We start from the raw sequence: 16,773 nt of genomic DNA on the forward strand, positions 1-16,773 counted from the left end.
GATGTATAAATATTTCAGGTGACACAAATAAAATAAATATGTATAATATAATATTATATTACATTTTTATTAATTAATTAATTAATATAAATATAAAATATATACAAATAATAGAAACTGTTAAAATACATAGTTTAAAAAATATAGTTACAAATAATTTTTAAAGTGTTCCATCTGAGAAATTATATAATAAGGTATATATATATATATAAAATATATACAAATAATAGAAACAGTTATATTATATAGTTTAAATATATAGTTAGAAATGGTTTGAAAAGTGTTCCACCTGAGAAATATAATACTATAAGCCATAAGGTAGATATAATATATATATTTATTTTACCCGTGGTATTTTTTTTTTAATTCACATGGGACTTTTATTTCGAAAAAGGCATCGCATGAATCCCAGTGACAGTGTCGCACTTCCTGTTATTGCTGACTTCATTTCCGTGCGTCGTATCTAGCAGAGGTGAAAGGCACAGACACATTGAGCGCAGATTTGAGCTTGATTTCGGATTCAGTGTCGGATTTATCAGCGAAATCTGGATTCATTCCGGCGAAGTGATCAGCGGACATTATCGCGGAGGGACACAGAACTGAAATAAGAACAAACCGGAGCACAAAAGTGGAGGAATGCGGCGAGTAACCTCGTTTCTCACAGAAGTGAAAGAGAATTCCTACTGAAATTAATTTGAATTACGATATTAATACTATGACTCATGTATTATAACATAGGATTATTATTATAATAACTTCAGTTACAAGATATATTACCAGAAGTGCCCTATCCCCTTTAGACTACATTCATATAATCAATAATTTCAACGTGACGTCACGAAGTCAGACTAAAAGTCTCCGTTTGTTTTTATATAAGATCCATATCAGCAGATCGTGTTATATTAATAACCAGTATAATGGCAGTTGGTCAGGTTGAAACTCTACACTGGTGTCATATATGAGCTGTAGAGCTCAGGCAGGTGGTTTTAATGGGAGGCGGATTGATCTGCTCTGAGATCAGTGGGCGAATCTTGCACAGATGGCGGAGGTACCGGCTCTGGCCCGGTTGGAGTCCTTGGCACGGTACGTTCACAAAGCAGCCAGTGAGGGCAGAGTCCTGACCCTGGCAGCCCTGCTCCTGAACCACTCCACCGTCCAGACCCGATACCTGTTGGAGTATGTGACCCAGGTGGCCGGACAGAGATCAACTCCTCTCATTATCGCGGCTCGGAACGGACATGACAAGGTGGTCCGGCTACTTTTGGACCATTACAAGGTGGACACTGAGCAGACCGGGACTGTCAGATTTGATGGGTGAGTTTGAACTGTTAAAGGGATAGTTCCTTCATAAATTAAAGATCTGTTATTATTTACTCGCACTCAAGTTGTTCAGAACTTGTATGAGTTTCTTTCTTCTGTTGAACACAAGAAGAAGATATTTTTTTAAAGAGGTCATCGGATGTCCACTTTCCACAAGTTGGTGTGATTCTTTAGGTTCTTCGTGTAAAGTTTGTAACATCCTTTGGTTAAAATTCCCCAATGGTTGTGTAAAACAACACCCTGTTTACCTCCTCAGAAAAAGCTCTGTTCACAGCGACCCGTTTCGGTGCATGTCTCTTTAAATGATAATAAGGCAAAAACCCAATAGGATTTTCCCATAGGCTTTTGAATTATCGCTAAAACAACCTTCATTACCAACAAAAGTTTATGATAGCCTAAATGCAGTCTCCTTAAAGGGATAGTTCACTTTGAAATTAAAATTTGGTAAGATTTTGCTTACCTGAAGTGCACCCAAGATGTAGGTGTCTTTGTCTCCGTATTTTTAGGTCAAACCGTTCTTGTCTGTCAGTCATATAATGCAGGTATGAGCATGCAGAGAAAAGTCCAAATTATAAAATTCCCCATCGTTGGTGCACATTGATGGCCTAAGACACGAAACAAGCGGTTTGTGTGATAATACGAACAGTATTTATATTGTTTTTACCTCTTTTACACAACCACGTCCAAGTGATCTGTTTACACCGGATTTCTTCCCCGGAAACTAATCTAATCGCCTTCGATTGGACGTTGCATTTTTAAACTCAGCAGAAACGCGTGTGATTGGCTGTACGGCTCAACGTATACCTTTGATTGACCTGAACAATGAAGTGAGTAGTGTGTCAAGATAGAAGGCTTACAAATTGGGAATAAGTGAAAACTCAACACACAGCTTAGGCCATCAATGTGCACTTACGATGGGGAATTTTTTAATTTGGACTTTTCTCTGCATGCTATTAGAGACCTCTCTGCATGCTTTTGGAGACTGTACCTGTATACCTGCATTATATGACTGACAGACAAGAACGGTTTGACCTAAAAATATCAAAACTGAAACTACTGCGGAGACAAAGACACCGACATCTTGGATGCACTTCAGGTAAGCTAAAACATACCAAAATTTATTTTCAAAGTGAACTATCCCTTTAAGTAAAAAGCTAAAGGTAGACTATAGAAGGACTACATCACGGTCCCACAAATTCAACGTCACCATCACTAAAAGATATTCCCAGAACGTTTGAGTTAGAATAGTTTATAGAAGCACAATTATAAGCATAAATGCTGTAAAAGCAGGCGTGATGTTTAATCTCTTTGACAGCCTCTGTTATCCCACTAATGGCGCTTTTCCACTGCATGGTACGGCTCGGCTCGGTACGGTTCGTCTCGGCGCAGAACGGTTCGGCTCGCTTCGCTTTTCCACTACGTGGTACGACTCAACTCGGTACGGCACGGCTCGGTTCGCTTTAGCTCGGTTGCTTTTCCACTGCAGTTAGTACCGTTTCAAAGTGGGTGGGACTGATCGTTAATAGTTGTCGCCTCTTTGTCCCTACACTGTTTGTAGGTCCGGCGGCAATCAACGAGAGGAACGTCTGCACCTCGTCCACTGACCACGATTCAGCCATTTCTTTTATGATTTTTTTTAAACTTATTTTGTCAAGTAAATACTCTAAAAACAGTTGCTACTGCGTTGGCTGTTGTCTGGCTATTTAAATCTAGCGGGTTTAATGTCTCGTGTTGCAAATACAATGACGCTGAAGTGACGATTCTGTCTGACCAATCAGTGATCTGCAGTGTTTTCACGTCACGTTTAGTATCGGTACGGTACGCTTGGAACCTCAACAGAGGTGGTACCATTTAAAGCGAGCCGAAGCGAGCCGTACCGTACCATGCAGTGGAAATGCGCCATAAGTGAGCCGTACCGAACCGAGCCGTACCGTACCATGCAGTGGAAAAGCGCCAAAGCGTGCCGTGCCGTGCCGTACCGAACCGTACCGTACCATGCAGTGGAAAAGCGCCATAAGCCACTTGTTAGCAACCGCCTTTTTCAAGACACGTAACAGCTTTAAAAAAAATCATGAGTGGGTTAATTTTTATGTATTTTATGTCGTAGAATAAAACGTGAAAGTGTCTTGAGCTTGTGTTAACCACGGACCTTATTTCAGCCATTTAACCAAAACCCATTTACTTCAGGACGATGAAACCGGAAGTGCTAAAATGCTAACTCACTTCCGCGTTTTGCCCTACAAAGTGATGTCATACCTGCACCACTCTATTGCTGACATGTCTTTCACTCTTACAGGTATATCATCGATGGCGCCACGGCTCTTTGGTGTGCAGCCGGCGCTGGTCATTTCGAGGTGGTGCGTTTGCTAGTTTCCCACAGCTCTAACGTGAACCACACCACCCTCACCAACTCCACCCCCCTCAGGGCTGCGTGCTTCGACGGCCGGCTGGACATCGTACGCTACCTCGTGGAGCACAAGGCCGACATCAGCATCGCTAACAAATACGACAACACTTGCTTGATGATCGCCGCCTATAAGGGCCACGGCGATGTTGTTTACTTCCTACTGGAGCGCGGCGCTAATCCCAACGCTAAAGCTCACTGTGGAGCCACCGCGTTGCACTTTGCCGCCGAAGCCGGGCATCTGGACATTGTTAAGGAGCTTGTGCGATGCCAAGCGGCTATGGTGGTTAACGGGCACGGTATGACGCCGCTAAAAGTGGCGGCGGAAAGCTGCAAAGCGGATGTGGTTGAGCTGCTACTTTCCCACGCGGATTGCGATGCGCACAACCGAATTGAAGCGTTAGAGCTTCTTGGAGCGTCTTTTGCTAACGACCGTGAAAATTACGACATTCTTAAGACTTACCACTACTTGTACCTTGCCATGCTGGAACGGTTTCGTGATCCGCAGAACGTCATCGCTAAAGAGTGGCTGTCGCCTGTTGAGGCGTACGGAGGGAGGACCGAATGCCGGGCGGTGCAAGAGTTGGAGGCCATTCGGCACGACAGGGATGCGCTGCACATGGAAGGTCTGATGATTCGCGAGCGAATTCTGGGTTCAGATAACATTGACGTTTCGCATCCCATTATATACCGCGGCGCTGTCTACGCCGACAACATGGAGTTCGATCAGTGCATCAAGCTGTGGCTTCACGCGTTGTACCTACGCCAGCAAGGAAACCGCAACACCCATAAAGACCTTTTGAGGTTTGCGCAAGTTTTCTCGCAAATGGTGCACTTGAAAGAGCCTGTTCGCGCGTCAGATGTGGAGCATGTTTTGTGCGCGAGTGTCCTTGAGATCCGCCGCAGCATCTCGCGATTGCAAACCGCTACGGAAGCAGAGTTACCGGCGGCCAACGACAACTACGAATCTAACGTGTTCACCTTCCTCTACCTGGTTTGCATCTCCACCAAAACGCAGTGCGGCGAAGAGGAACGAGCGCGGATAAACAAACAGATCTACGACTTGATACGCCTGGATCCGCGTTCCCGTGAGGGCTCGTCGCTTTTGCACTTAGCGGCGAGCTCAGGTACGCCCGTAGACGACTTCCACACCAACGACGTTTGCAGTTTTCCTAACGCGCAAGTTACCAAGCTGCTCATAGACTGTGGCGCGCAAGTGAACGCCGTGGACAATGAAGGAAATAGTCCTCTGCATCTCATCGTACAATACAACCGTCCCATTAGCGACTTTCTGACCCTCCACGCCATCATCATTAGCCTCGTCGAAGCCGGCGCTCATACGGACATGACCAACAAGCAAAAGAAGACTCCGCTTGACAAGAGCACAACGGGCGTTTCTGAAATCCTTCTGAAGACGCAAATGAAGATGAGTCTGAAATGCCTGGCGGCTCGTGCCGTGCAGCAACATCACATCTTGTATCGGGACCAGATTCCCAAAAGCCTGGAGGAGTTTGTTGAATTTCACTGACCTGTACTTTTAGTTTGCCATCAGATCTGGTTTGATGCTTTCGGAGATGGATTTAACTTGTGGAACGACGCTGAAGACTCTTGATTTGACCTTGTTTACGTACTCAGCACGGATGAGAAGTCTATAATATGTCCCTAATTTACTTGTCAACCCATTTGGGAGATGTTAAATCCGACTGCTGCATTTTATCCCAAAGTAACCGGAGTCTCCGGTTTCATCCTGGTTCTTTTTTTTTTTAACAAATCAAAGAGGGTGTTGATGCTGATGGATAAAGACTCTTATTTTGAAAAAAAATTATTTTGACGAACAGCATTTTTATTGTGTTGAACTTTAGTCGTCATGACAATTGTGAACAGCTCTTTTTTTAAATAAGCTGCTCTTTTGTCAACCTTTTCAGATTTGTTTGGTTTTCTTAACATATTTTATAAAAGGTTTATTTAAAACAGAGTCTAACATGTCTATTTTATAAGGAATCTAAAGCTGAACTTCGTGCCAGGCGATTTTTTTTTTTTTTTTTTTGAATATTAAAATGTGCCTGGAACCAGAAGTTGGACATTTATAATTATTATTTTTAATGTAACTCTTTTTATTATTATGGCTTTTTTTTTTTTTTTTTTTAACACAACGCCACTGTAAAGCCAATTAGCAAGTCTGTAATTCTGACTTGCGTTAATGAACATTTGCTGGAGCTCTTTTGGAGTGACGGGGCCTTATTCTGGAAGGTGCTGTTGTGTGTGTGAGTGTGTGAGAAGAAGCATATCTTCCCTCTTTTATCTCTCTCTCTCTGTGTGTGTGTGTGTGTGTGTGTGTGTGTGTGTGTGTGTTTGAGTGCTTGAATGTGGCCGAATCTGAATGTGGAGGTTTTTAACCATCTGTGTTTGCACCATGTTTTATTCTTTAATTACTGGGGATTGTCCGACGTGTTTTTATTTCCAAACCAAGTTAAATACAATTAAAAACATCAATTAAAGATGCATGTCAGGTTCTGTGCTTCTTTTGCATTTGAGTTTGTGATTTTTTTAAGAAGGGTTCGTAAAATTATCTTTGGGGCCGCCATTTACACGACACCGTTTCCAACTAAAAACTGAACTTTTTATGCTTTTGGCCGTTCATTGACACGACAACGGCGTTTTGGGGCCTGAAAATGCAAAATTTTGAAAACGGGATTCAAAATGCACTTTTTTTTCTTTTTTTTTAAAAAAAAATATACCATTAGGGATGCACCGATATGAACATTTTGGCCGATATCCGATAATTCTTTATATTTGAAAACCGATAAATTTGCAGATAAATCTAAATAAAATTATATAATTTTTGAGAGCCTGATTTTGAAAACTAAAGTCTCACCATTAAAAGCGATGTCCCAAGCACACAATTATAATGTTCTCATAATTTTTTTTAGCCGATATGACAGACTTGCGCGCTGCTAATTTTCCTTTTTAGAAGTGATTCCAATCATATTTCAAGCAATAATCTGAAGTGTCTCAGCTGAAGGAAATAATCCATTATTTATCGGCTTTAATATATCGGTCAAATTTTGTTATCGGGCCGATAACATTAAAATGAACATATATCCGCAGATACCGATATAGTGGCTGATATATCATGCATCGCTTGAGATACCATTATCGTAATTGTAAACTACAAAAACGTGAATTTTTGAACTATACGTTTTAAGTCTGTTTCATCATAAAGTGACATCGCCATCTACTGGCCTGGCAGCAGAATACAGCGTTTTTAATCGTTTTCACGGATCAGTGTGAACGGGATCATTTTGACAGCGTTGTCGTCTGTACGTAAAGTAAAAACGTTTCTGTTTTTTAGTACATTGTTGTCGTGTAAACAGTGTTGGGAAGGTTACTTTTGAAATGTAATGGGTTACAGATTACAAGTTACCCTATTTAAAATGTAATAATGTAATAACTGATTACATTTGATTCTTTTTTCTGAATGTTTTCAACATGTTATAAAACAAACGTGATAAACTCTCTGAAATAACACAAATGGAACTATGGGAATGATGTAGCAAACTAAATATTTAGCTCACTTCATTTAAACTTTAATTTTTTGTAATATTTACATATGTAGGCACGGTTCACATAGTCTATAAAACTAATTATTTTCTGGTTTCAAAAAGAAAGATTTAAGTGTTTCAAAAATTGATGATTTTAATTTATTCAGTGGATCAATAAAAAACACATGAACATTCGGCTGTCATCTACATGTAATAAAATGCCAACATAAGTGACAACAGTTAAAACAAGTGACCGCAGATTCACCACGGTGTCTTATACTGTGAAAGCTGTAAAGCCATGTCATGAGAAATACTGTCGGACAACATTTGGGATTGAGTGACTATGTTTAGAAACGCATACCACCACACTTACTTATTTCTGCAGTATACAGTATGTATAGTATGCAGCTTTTTAGCATGCCATGATCACCTAAATGCATAGAATAAAGTATTACTGCAATGCAATACATTTTTACCATCTCTTTTCTGACCGACTGTGTCTGATTTTAAATGCAAAATAACTTCAGCTTCCAAGACAATAATGTTGAAATGGTTTATAATGCATAATATTTCACTAATAACCAGCAGTATAATGTGTTTATAAGTAGTAAACTAGTATTGCGTTCTGAACACAGCCACTGTTATTCGACAGTGATCACAAAGTGTTTAAGGGTAGTTGAGATGTCAGAGGATTTATTTGTTACTATAGTATTTGTCTATATATTAGACATTTAACTGTGACCATGTTAATGGAGCGAATACATGGAATATTGTACTTTAAAAAAAGATCTAAAATACTCATCACACTTCAGTAATATTTATAAAACAGCAAAAACCTTTTTAGATTTTTTTAAGGAAGTAAATTTAAAGTAAAAATAAATTAAATATTGTAAATAAAATGTGAAAAACTGGTGACCAGTAAGGTTACAGCACATAAAATGTGTTTCCCGTCCATTTTATTATTTCGACTACCCTTAAGCACTTTTACCAATTTCAAATGATAAAAAACCCACAGAAATACAAATTCCAGCTGCAAAAAACTCAAACTATATCAAATTCTAGCCTACATCATGAAAAGATGTAAGTGACAACAAAAAGTGCAAGATATTAATCATTTTATGGTTAAATATTTGTATTGCATTATATTGCTGAACTTTTTCATATTTACATATTTCAAGTTCAAAATTCTTTACAATGTGCAAGTGCATCAGCTTGAGTTTATGCTGCAGCAAAAAAGTCTGTTCCATGATCTGAGGTTTGTTTCATGACACAAACATTTGATCAGCACCAAAAACTGGAGCCTATTCATTGGTGTTTGTTTTTTCGTTGACTTCTTTCCTATGGAAGCTTGTTTCCGCCACAGTATAAAACATCTTAAAACATAATTGCGACTTTTTATCTCACAATTGCGTCTTTATATCACGCAATTCTGACTTTATATCACACAATTCTGACTTTATAACACACAATTGTGACTTTATATCACACAACTGTGACTATATCACACAACTGACTTTATAACACAATTGTGACTTTATATCACACAACTATATCACACAAATGACTTTATAACACAATTGCGACTTTATATCACACAGTTCTGACTTTATATCACACAATTCTGACTTTATATCTCACAATTCTGACTTTATATCACACAATTGTGACTTTATATCACACAGTTCTGACTTCATAACACACAATTGTGACTTTATATCACACAACTGACTTTATAACACAATTGCGACTTTATATCACACAGTTCTGACTTAATAATACGCAATTCTGACTTTATATCACACAATTCTGACTTTATATCACACAATTCTGACTTTATATCACACAGTTCTGACTTTATATCTCACAATTGTGACTTTATATCACACAGTTCTGACTTCATAACACAATTGTGACTTTATATCACACAACTGACTTTATAACACAATTGCGACTTTATATCACACAATTCTGACTTTATATCTCACAATTCTGACTTTATATCACACAGTTCTGACTTCGTAACACACAATTGTGACTTTATATCACACAACTGACTTTATAACACAATTGCGACTTTATATCACACAGTTCTGACTTAATAATACGCAATTCTGACTTTATATCACACAATTCTGACTTTATATCTCACAATTGTGACTTTATATCACACAGTTCTGACTTCATAACACAATTGTGACTTTATATCACACAACTGACTTTATAACACAATTGCGACTTTATATCACACAGTTCTGACTTTATATCACACAATTCTGACTTTATATCTCAATTCTGACTTTATATCTCACAATTGTGACTTTATAACACACAATTGTGACTTTATATCATACAGTTTTGACTTTATATCACAATTGCGACTTTATATCACACAATTGTGACTATCACACAATTGTGACTTTATAACACACAATTCTGACTTAATAATACACAATTCTGACTTTATAACACAATTGTGAGATAAAAAGTCTTTAAAAAAAAAAAAAAAATTATTCTGTGGTGGAAACAAGCTTCCATACTTTGCACCTCTTTCTCTTTTGACCTGGATTTCAAAGCCTCAGCAGCCTTTTCTCTTCACATATTATTTTCTTAATTGGCAGCACTAAGCGAGCTGATTGGTCAGACTGCAGGAGGGCGTGGCAGTGCTCGAGAGCAGCTGATTGGCTGACGCACACCGTGTCTGGAGAATCCCTGAGTGATTGGCTGAGGAGGTTGCCGTGCGGTTACCGATCCTCTGCTGTCTTCTCATTGGTTGCCGTGCGGTTACTGATCCTCTGCTGTCTTCTCATTGGTCGCCTGCTCTTCTCTCTTTCTCTTTTGCCTGTGAAAGAATCCAAGCTGAGGATGAAAGAAAAACAGTGATTTTTTTAGTGGAAGCGTCCCATGAGATTTAACCCTTTAACAAACCCTAAAATACTAGTTTGTTATTATGTAAATATGCGACCCTGGACCACAAAACCAGTCACAAGTCGCACGGGTATATTTGTGGCAATAGCCAACAACACATTGTATGGGTTCTTTTATGTCAAAAATCATTAGTATATTAAGTAAATATCATGTTCAAAAAATATATTTTTTACATTTCCTACCTTAAATATATAAAATATATATTTTTGTGAGTGAATGAGCAATATTGCGGACATAAATTTACAACTTTAAAACTATTTTTTAAAAATGTTTAGATTTTTTTGCACCCTCAGATTCCAGATTTTCCAATAGTTGTATATCTGTAAAATATTGTCCTGTCCTAACAAACTCAATTAAAAATTACCCTTGTGACTGGTTTTGTGGTCCAGGGTCACATATATGTAAATTTAGTTCTACTTAATCTAATGTAAAAGAGAATGGCAACATATGGATGGTATTTAGGATTGGCTCATTTCAGTGGGTAACTTTAAAATCTATCCCAAACCTTCCAGAGTGCCAGTACCAGCAGGGCCAGAAGCTGTAGTCCTCCCAGTGTACTTCCAATAATCACCCAGATGGGAATTCTGTATTCATCCTCCTTCCTAATCTCCAGGATTATCTACAGAACCAGAATACGAAACATTAGAGTCTAATTCTCAGAGGAATTGGATATACAAGCTTTGGCCTCATATATGTGAGGATGTTAAGTTACACTCCAGTAAAAAGCCTGATAGCCATTTGCATTCTTAGCCAGAAGGGGGCAGCATGACATTTGAGTGATTCTCCAGAAGAGTTTGTTCATTTTCCACCTGCTTACACTTTTATAAATAAAGGTTCTTTATTGGCATCGATGGTTCCATGAAGAACCTTTAACATTCCATTCCAGGTTCTTTATAGTGGAAAGAGGTTCTTTAGATCATTAACTTTTCACTGAAAAGGTCTTTGGGGAGCTAAAAAATTGTTTTGAAAACCCAATATTATAACTTTTTTTTCAAGAGTCTATCAGAAAGATATGGAAGCTTGTTTCCACCACAGAATAAAAAATAAAATAGGTAATTGCGACTTTTAATCTCATAATTCTGACTTTTTTTCTCACAATTGCGTGATATAAAGTCGCAATTGTGTGTTATAAAGTCTCAACTGTATGTTATAAAGTCAGAATTGCGTGTTATAAAGTGAGAATTGTGAGATAGAAACTCGCAATTGAGACAAATAAATAAACTTCTCAGAATTGCATGTTTACATCTCGCAATTCTGACTTTTTATCTCAGAAATGCGTGATATAGTCGCAATTGCGAGTTATAAAGTCGTAACTGTATGTTATAAAATCGCAACTGTATGTTATAAAGTCGCAACTGTATGTTATAAAATCGCAACTGTATGTTATAAAGTCGCAACTGTATATTATAAAATGGTTATTAAGTCGCAACTGTATGTTATAAAGTCGCAACCGTTATAAAGTCAGAATTGTGTGATATAAAGTCGCAACTGTATGTTATAAAATCGCAACTGTATGTTAAAAAGTCGCAACTGTATGTTAAAATCGCAACTGTATGTTTTAAAATCGCAACCGTTATAAAGTCAGAATTGTGTGATATAAAGTCGCAACTGTATGTTATAAAATCGCAACCGTTATAAAGTCTGAATTGTGTGATATAAAGTCGCAACTGTATGTTATAAAATCGCAACCGTTATAAAGTCTGAATTGTGTGATATAAAGTCGCAACTGTATGTTATAAAATCGCAACTGTATGTTATAAAATCGCAACTGTATGTTAAAAAGTCACAACTGTATGTTATAAAATCGCAACTGTATGGTGTATGTTATAAAGTCGCAACTGTATGTTATAAAGTCGCAAGTGTATGTTATAAAGTCGCAACTGTATGTTATAAAATCGCAACTGTATGTTATAAAATAGCAACTGTATGTTATAAAATCGCAACTGTATGTTATAAAGTCGCAACTGTATGTTATAAAATCGCAACTGTATGTTATAAAATCGCAACTGTATGTTATAAACTCAGAATTGTGTGATATAAAGTCGTAATTGTGTGTTATATAGTGAGAATTGTGAGACATAAACTCACAATTGCGATAAATAAATAAACTCAGAATTGCATGTTTATATCTCGCAATTCTGACTTTATAACACGCAATTGTGATAAAAAGTCGCAATTATCTTTTAAAATGTTTTATTCTGTGACGGAAACAAGTTTCCATAGAAAGGCCTCATTTGTGTTGAACAAACTTCACAAACACTTCAAGGAACATCTGTAAAAAACTGCTCTTTCTTTCTCATTACAACCCTACACATGAACAAGCAAATGTAATAAAGCGAGCTCAAATGCGTAATTTAATTTCATATCCATGAGTTTTACAGCGTACTCACATGTCTCATGGGCCTTTCCTCATGGAGGAACATCGGACTGGACGGGCTCAACTCAACCGCTCCCGTCATCACCAGATCTAACCGCTTAAATCTCACCTGAGGAAGGAGACGAAAGCAAAAAACAGCTCGTTAAGAGTCAAGAGCACTTTGATATGTTTATAGAGGGTCTACACACACAACGAAATCATGGTTACACTTTATTTTGATGGTCCACTTTAGACGCTCAATGAAAAACCATAAGTTGACATTTCCATAATTCCCCGTGTGACACTTTACATTTAATGTGTTTTCATTGAAATAACTAGTTAAGTTCTGTAGATGTTATGCTGTTAAATTAATGTTTATAGCATTATTTTAGTGTCATGAGTTTTATTAGTATTTACTTCAGCTTGTTGAAAAGCTAGTTATGGTGACTGATTTATCGTGCTACTTTCTCTTTATCATCTGGTTTTTTAAGGTGACTGTCAGTATTACATATTAATAATTAAATATACCATTTTGGTATATTCATTTAATATTATTTCAGTTAAAGATAAATCTGAAAAACGTAAAATGTTGCAACCTTATTTTTTGCAACCTGCCAACCAAAACAGTCTCCCCGGTTGAAGCCATGCGATCAGGTTTAGTTTGCTGGTAAATATCAGGATTTCTAATACTCACAGCTAATAAAGTGTGAAGATTGAGCCATCCTGTTGCGGTGATGCTAACGTCTCCTTGGGGAAGCAGGTTTATTCTACATTGAGCAAGTAATGCGTCGCTGGTGGATGCGTTCTGTGAACAGAAATCGCACAATATGAATGACATTAAACAGGCCATGATGTTGTCAGGCTCTACTAGAACAGGTTTTCCTGCTTGAATGTTGATTATTTTCCTCATATTCTCCATTGTTGCGGCTCCTCTCTTCCCAGTCTGTCAGTAACGCTCTGTTCACTTCCTGTCTCTATGAAGCCCCTCCTTCTGAAAAGCACACTGTGCTCTGATTAGTCGGCTGGAGCAGTGTGTTGTGATTGGTCGAGTGTGCTTGGGATATGTCCCCCCCCTTACCATAACCGCCGGTTTAACACACTACACACTATCTCAACCAGGCCCCGCCCCTTTATTCTGCATATTAATCATTATAATGAGGAATATTGTGACGTGTTCGTTTCCCGGAAGAAACTCAAGACAATGAGTTCAGAAACACTGACACTGATATAGAGAAGAACTTTTTCATGCTCAAACAGCAACACTAACACACTAAGATAAACACGGGGGGAATAAAGCATAATTCAGCTTTGATCACGTCACTCTTGGAGACTGAATGTGCCAGAGAGGAAACTGATAAAACTGTGAATCATTTCCAATTTGGAGCACATATAGACTGCGAACGAATGGTCTTGTAATCTCCAGCCAGCTGAATGTGATGAAGCCGGTCGGGTGGTTTGTTTTCGTCAAGCTTGTCACTTCTGCATTCTGTTGTGTGGTTTCCCGGCAGATGGATGCAGTTAGTCTATCGCAAAACTTTTTCAGAAGTTTGGACGAAGTGTAAAAAGAGCAAAGTTTACCATGTGCGGGTCGAGAGAGAGGTCTTCCTGCGAGGACGAGCCGGCGGTAATGACACGTGGAACATTGCAGTGCGATCCAGCCATCTGAGACCAGCAAACAGAGGTTTTAAACACACGCCACAAGCCTTTCTTGATAATAAAACAGACGAGGATTTACACAAGAACACCTCTTACTAAAACAGAACTACTGATTGAAACTCAAGCTGTTCCAACTCAAATAAACTGGATAAACAGATCACTTATGAAATAAATCACATTTTTTTTGTTTTTCAGTAAATATCGAAGTATTCTTAATCAATATATATTTACTTGAGAAGCTAAATGACTTAAGTTATGCGCATTGTTTTCTGAAAACATTGTCAAAATTAAGTGACTTTATGCTTAAAACAAGAACAAATATCTGCCAAAACATTGTTTCCCTTTAAATTATATTTATTTATTTATTTTTCCTGTTTTATATAGAAACTTGTTTTCGCCACAGAATAAAAAATAAAAAACGTAATTGCCTTTTATCTCACAATTCTGACTTTTTTCCTTACAATTATAAGTTTATACCTTACAATTCTGAGAAACAAGTCTGAATTGTGAGATATAAACTCGTAATTACAAAAAAATAAAGTTAGAATGGCAAGATTTAAACTCGTCATTGCTGAAAAATAAAGTTAGAATGGCAAGATATAAACTCGTCATTGCGAAAAATAAAAGTCAGAGTTGCGAGATATAAACTCGTCATTGCTGAAAAATAAAGTCAGAGATGCGAGATATAAACTCGTCATTGCTGAAAAATATAGTCAGAGTTGCGAGATATAAACTCGTAATTGTGGAAAAATAAAGTCAGAGTTGCGAGATATAAACTCGTAATTGTGGAAAAATAAAGTCAGAGTTGCGAGATATAAACTTGTCATTGCGAAACATAAAGTCAGAGTTGCGAGGTATAAACTCGTCATTGCGGAAAAATAAAGTCAGAGTTGCGAGATATAAACTCGTAATTGTGGAAAAATAAAGTCAGAGATGCGAGATATAAATTCGTCATTGTGGAAAAATAAAGTCAGAGTTGCGAGATATAAACTCGTAATTGTGGAAAAATAAAGTCAGAGTTGCGAGATATAAACTCGTCATTGCGGAAAAATAAAGTCAGAGTTGTGAGATATAAACTCGTCATTGCGGAAAAATAAAGTCAGAGTTGCGAGATATAAACTTGTCATTGCGAAACATAAAGTCAGAGATGCGAGATATAAACTCGTAATTGTGGAAAAATAAAGTCAGAGTTGCGAGATATAAACTCGTCATTGCGGAAAAATAAAGTCAGAGTTGTGAGATATAAACTCGTCATTGCGGAAAAATAAAGTCAGAGTTGTGAGATATAAACTTGTCATTGCGAAACATAAAGTCAGAGATGCGAGATATAAACTCGTAATTGTGGAAACATAAAGTCAGAGTTGCGAGATATAAACTCGTAATTGTGGAAAAATAAAGTCAGAGTTGCGAGATATAAACTCGTCATTGCTGAAAAATATAGTCAGAGTTGCGAGATATAAACTCGTAATTGTGGAAAAATAAAGTCAGAGTTGCGAGATATAAACTCGTCATTGCGGAAAAATAAAGTCAGAGTTGTGAGATATAAACTCGTCATTGCGGAAAAATAAAGTCAGAGTTGCGAGATATAAACTCGTAATTGTGGAAAAATAAAGTCAGAATTGCGAGATATAAATTCATAATTGCAAAGAGTTGCGAGATATGCACTTGTAATTTTGAAAAATAAAGTCAGAATTAGAGATATAAACTTGTAATTGCGGCAAAATAAAGTCAGAATTGCGAGATATGCACTTGTAATTTTGAAAAATAAAGTCACAGTTGCACGATATAAATTCGTAATTGCGAAAAATAAATCCAGAGTTGCGAGATTTGTAGTTTGAGGCTGAAATTCAGTGATGGAAAAATATGTAAATATAAATAAGTGCACTTAAAATGCACCTGATCGATATCCAAGTCTGAGAGGTGCAAGAGAGTGTTTGCGTTTCTGGTCACAGTGAAGACGTTTAGCGTGAACAGAAGCTCAGATACAGGGAAGAGGCCCAGATTCTGGATCTGCAAGACAAACAGGTTCTGTTTTAGCAGAGACATCTTAGACGTCTCCACTGGAAATATTTATTTTGAATGGTCTGGATTTGCGGGCCCACCTGATAAGAGAGGTTGAAGGGCGGTCCGGTCCCAACAGGGACGCTCTGGGAAAGCTCAGGTTTGATCTCAAAACGGGACGAACTGGAATCTCTGAAAGAAAGAGATTGATCCTGACTCACAGTACGAATGACTCAATATTAAAAAACATGGTAACACCTTATAATAAGGTCCTATTAGTTAATGCATTAGCTAACATTATAACTAACAACGAGTAATACATTTTGTTACAGTATTTATTATTATCTTTTTTAACATTAGTTAATAAAAATACAACTGTTTATTGTTCATGTTATCTCATGAATGTTTTGATTTGAATAATGTACTAGTAAATGTTAAAATTAACATGAACTGAGATGCTTTAGAAGTATTTCCATTGTTAGTTGATGTTGACTAATGTTAACAAATAAAAAGTGTTACCGTAATATTTCTGGGTGAATCTAACAAAACCTGTCAAGAACATGTCTGGG

General features: G+C 37.5%; 2 protein-coding genes across 2 annotated transcripts in view; one reads left to right on the top strand and one right to left on the bottom strand.

Annotated features, from left to right (window-relative positions):
• Positions 1-410: 410 nt before the first annotated feature.
• Positions 411-5,488, top strand: fem1b (fem-1 homolog b). Its single transcript, XM_079604009.1, has 2 exons — positions 411-1,314; positions 3,617-5,488. Exons 1-2 carry the CDS (start codon positions 1,040-1,042, stop codon positions 5,250-5,252), a joined length of 1,911 nt encoding a protein of 636 aa, XP_079460135.1. The 5' UTR covers positions 411-1,039; the 3' UTR covers positions 5,253-5,488.
• A 1,917-nt stretch (positions 5,489-7,405) lies between these two features.
• The window catches only part of itga11b (integrin, alpha 11b), a 60,988-nt gene continuing 51,620 nt past the window's right edge, over positions 7,406-16,773 (bottom strand). Inside the window, exons 24-30 of the mRNA XM_079604008.1 lie at positions 16,306-16,396; positions 16,100-16,213; positions 14,126-14,209; positions 13,242-13,352; positions 12,582-12,677; positions 10,697-10,810; positions 7,406-10,122 (exon numbers count right to left, since the gene is read on the bottom strand). Of these exons, the coding sequence (XP_079460134.1) occupies positions 10,048-10,122; positions 10,697-10,810; positions 12,582-12,677; positions 13,242-13,352; positions 14,126-14,209; positions 16,100-16,213; positions 16,306-16,396 (685 nt within the window). The 3' untranslated portion in view covers positions 7,406-10,047. The remainder of the gene's footprint in view (positions 10,123-10,696; positions 10,811-12,581; positions 12,678-13,241; positions 13,353-14,125; positions 14,210-16,099; positions 16,214-16,305; positions 16,397-16,773) is intronic.

The sequence above is a fragment of the Phoxinus phoxinus genome, assembly GCF_949152265.1.
Source record: "Phoxinus phoxinus genome assembly, chromosome: 25".
Lineage (NCBI taxonomy): Eukaryota > Metazoa > Chordata > Actinopteri > Cypriniformes > Leuciscidae > Phoxinus > Phoxinus phoxinus.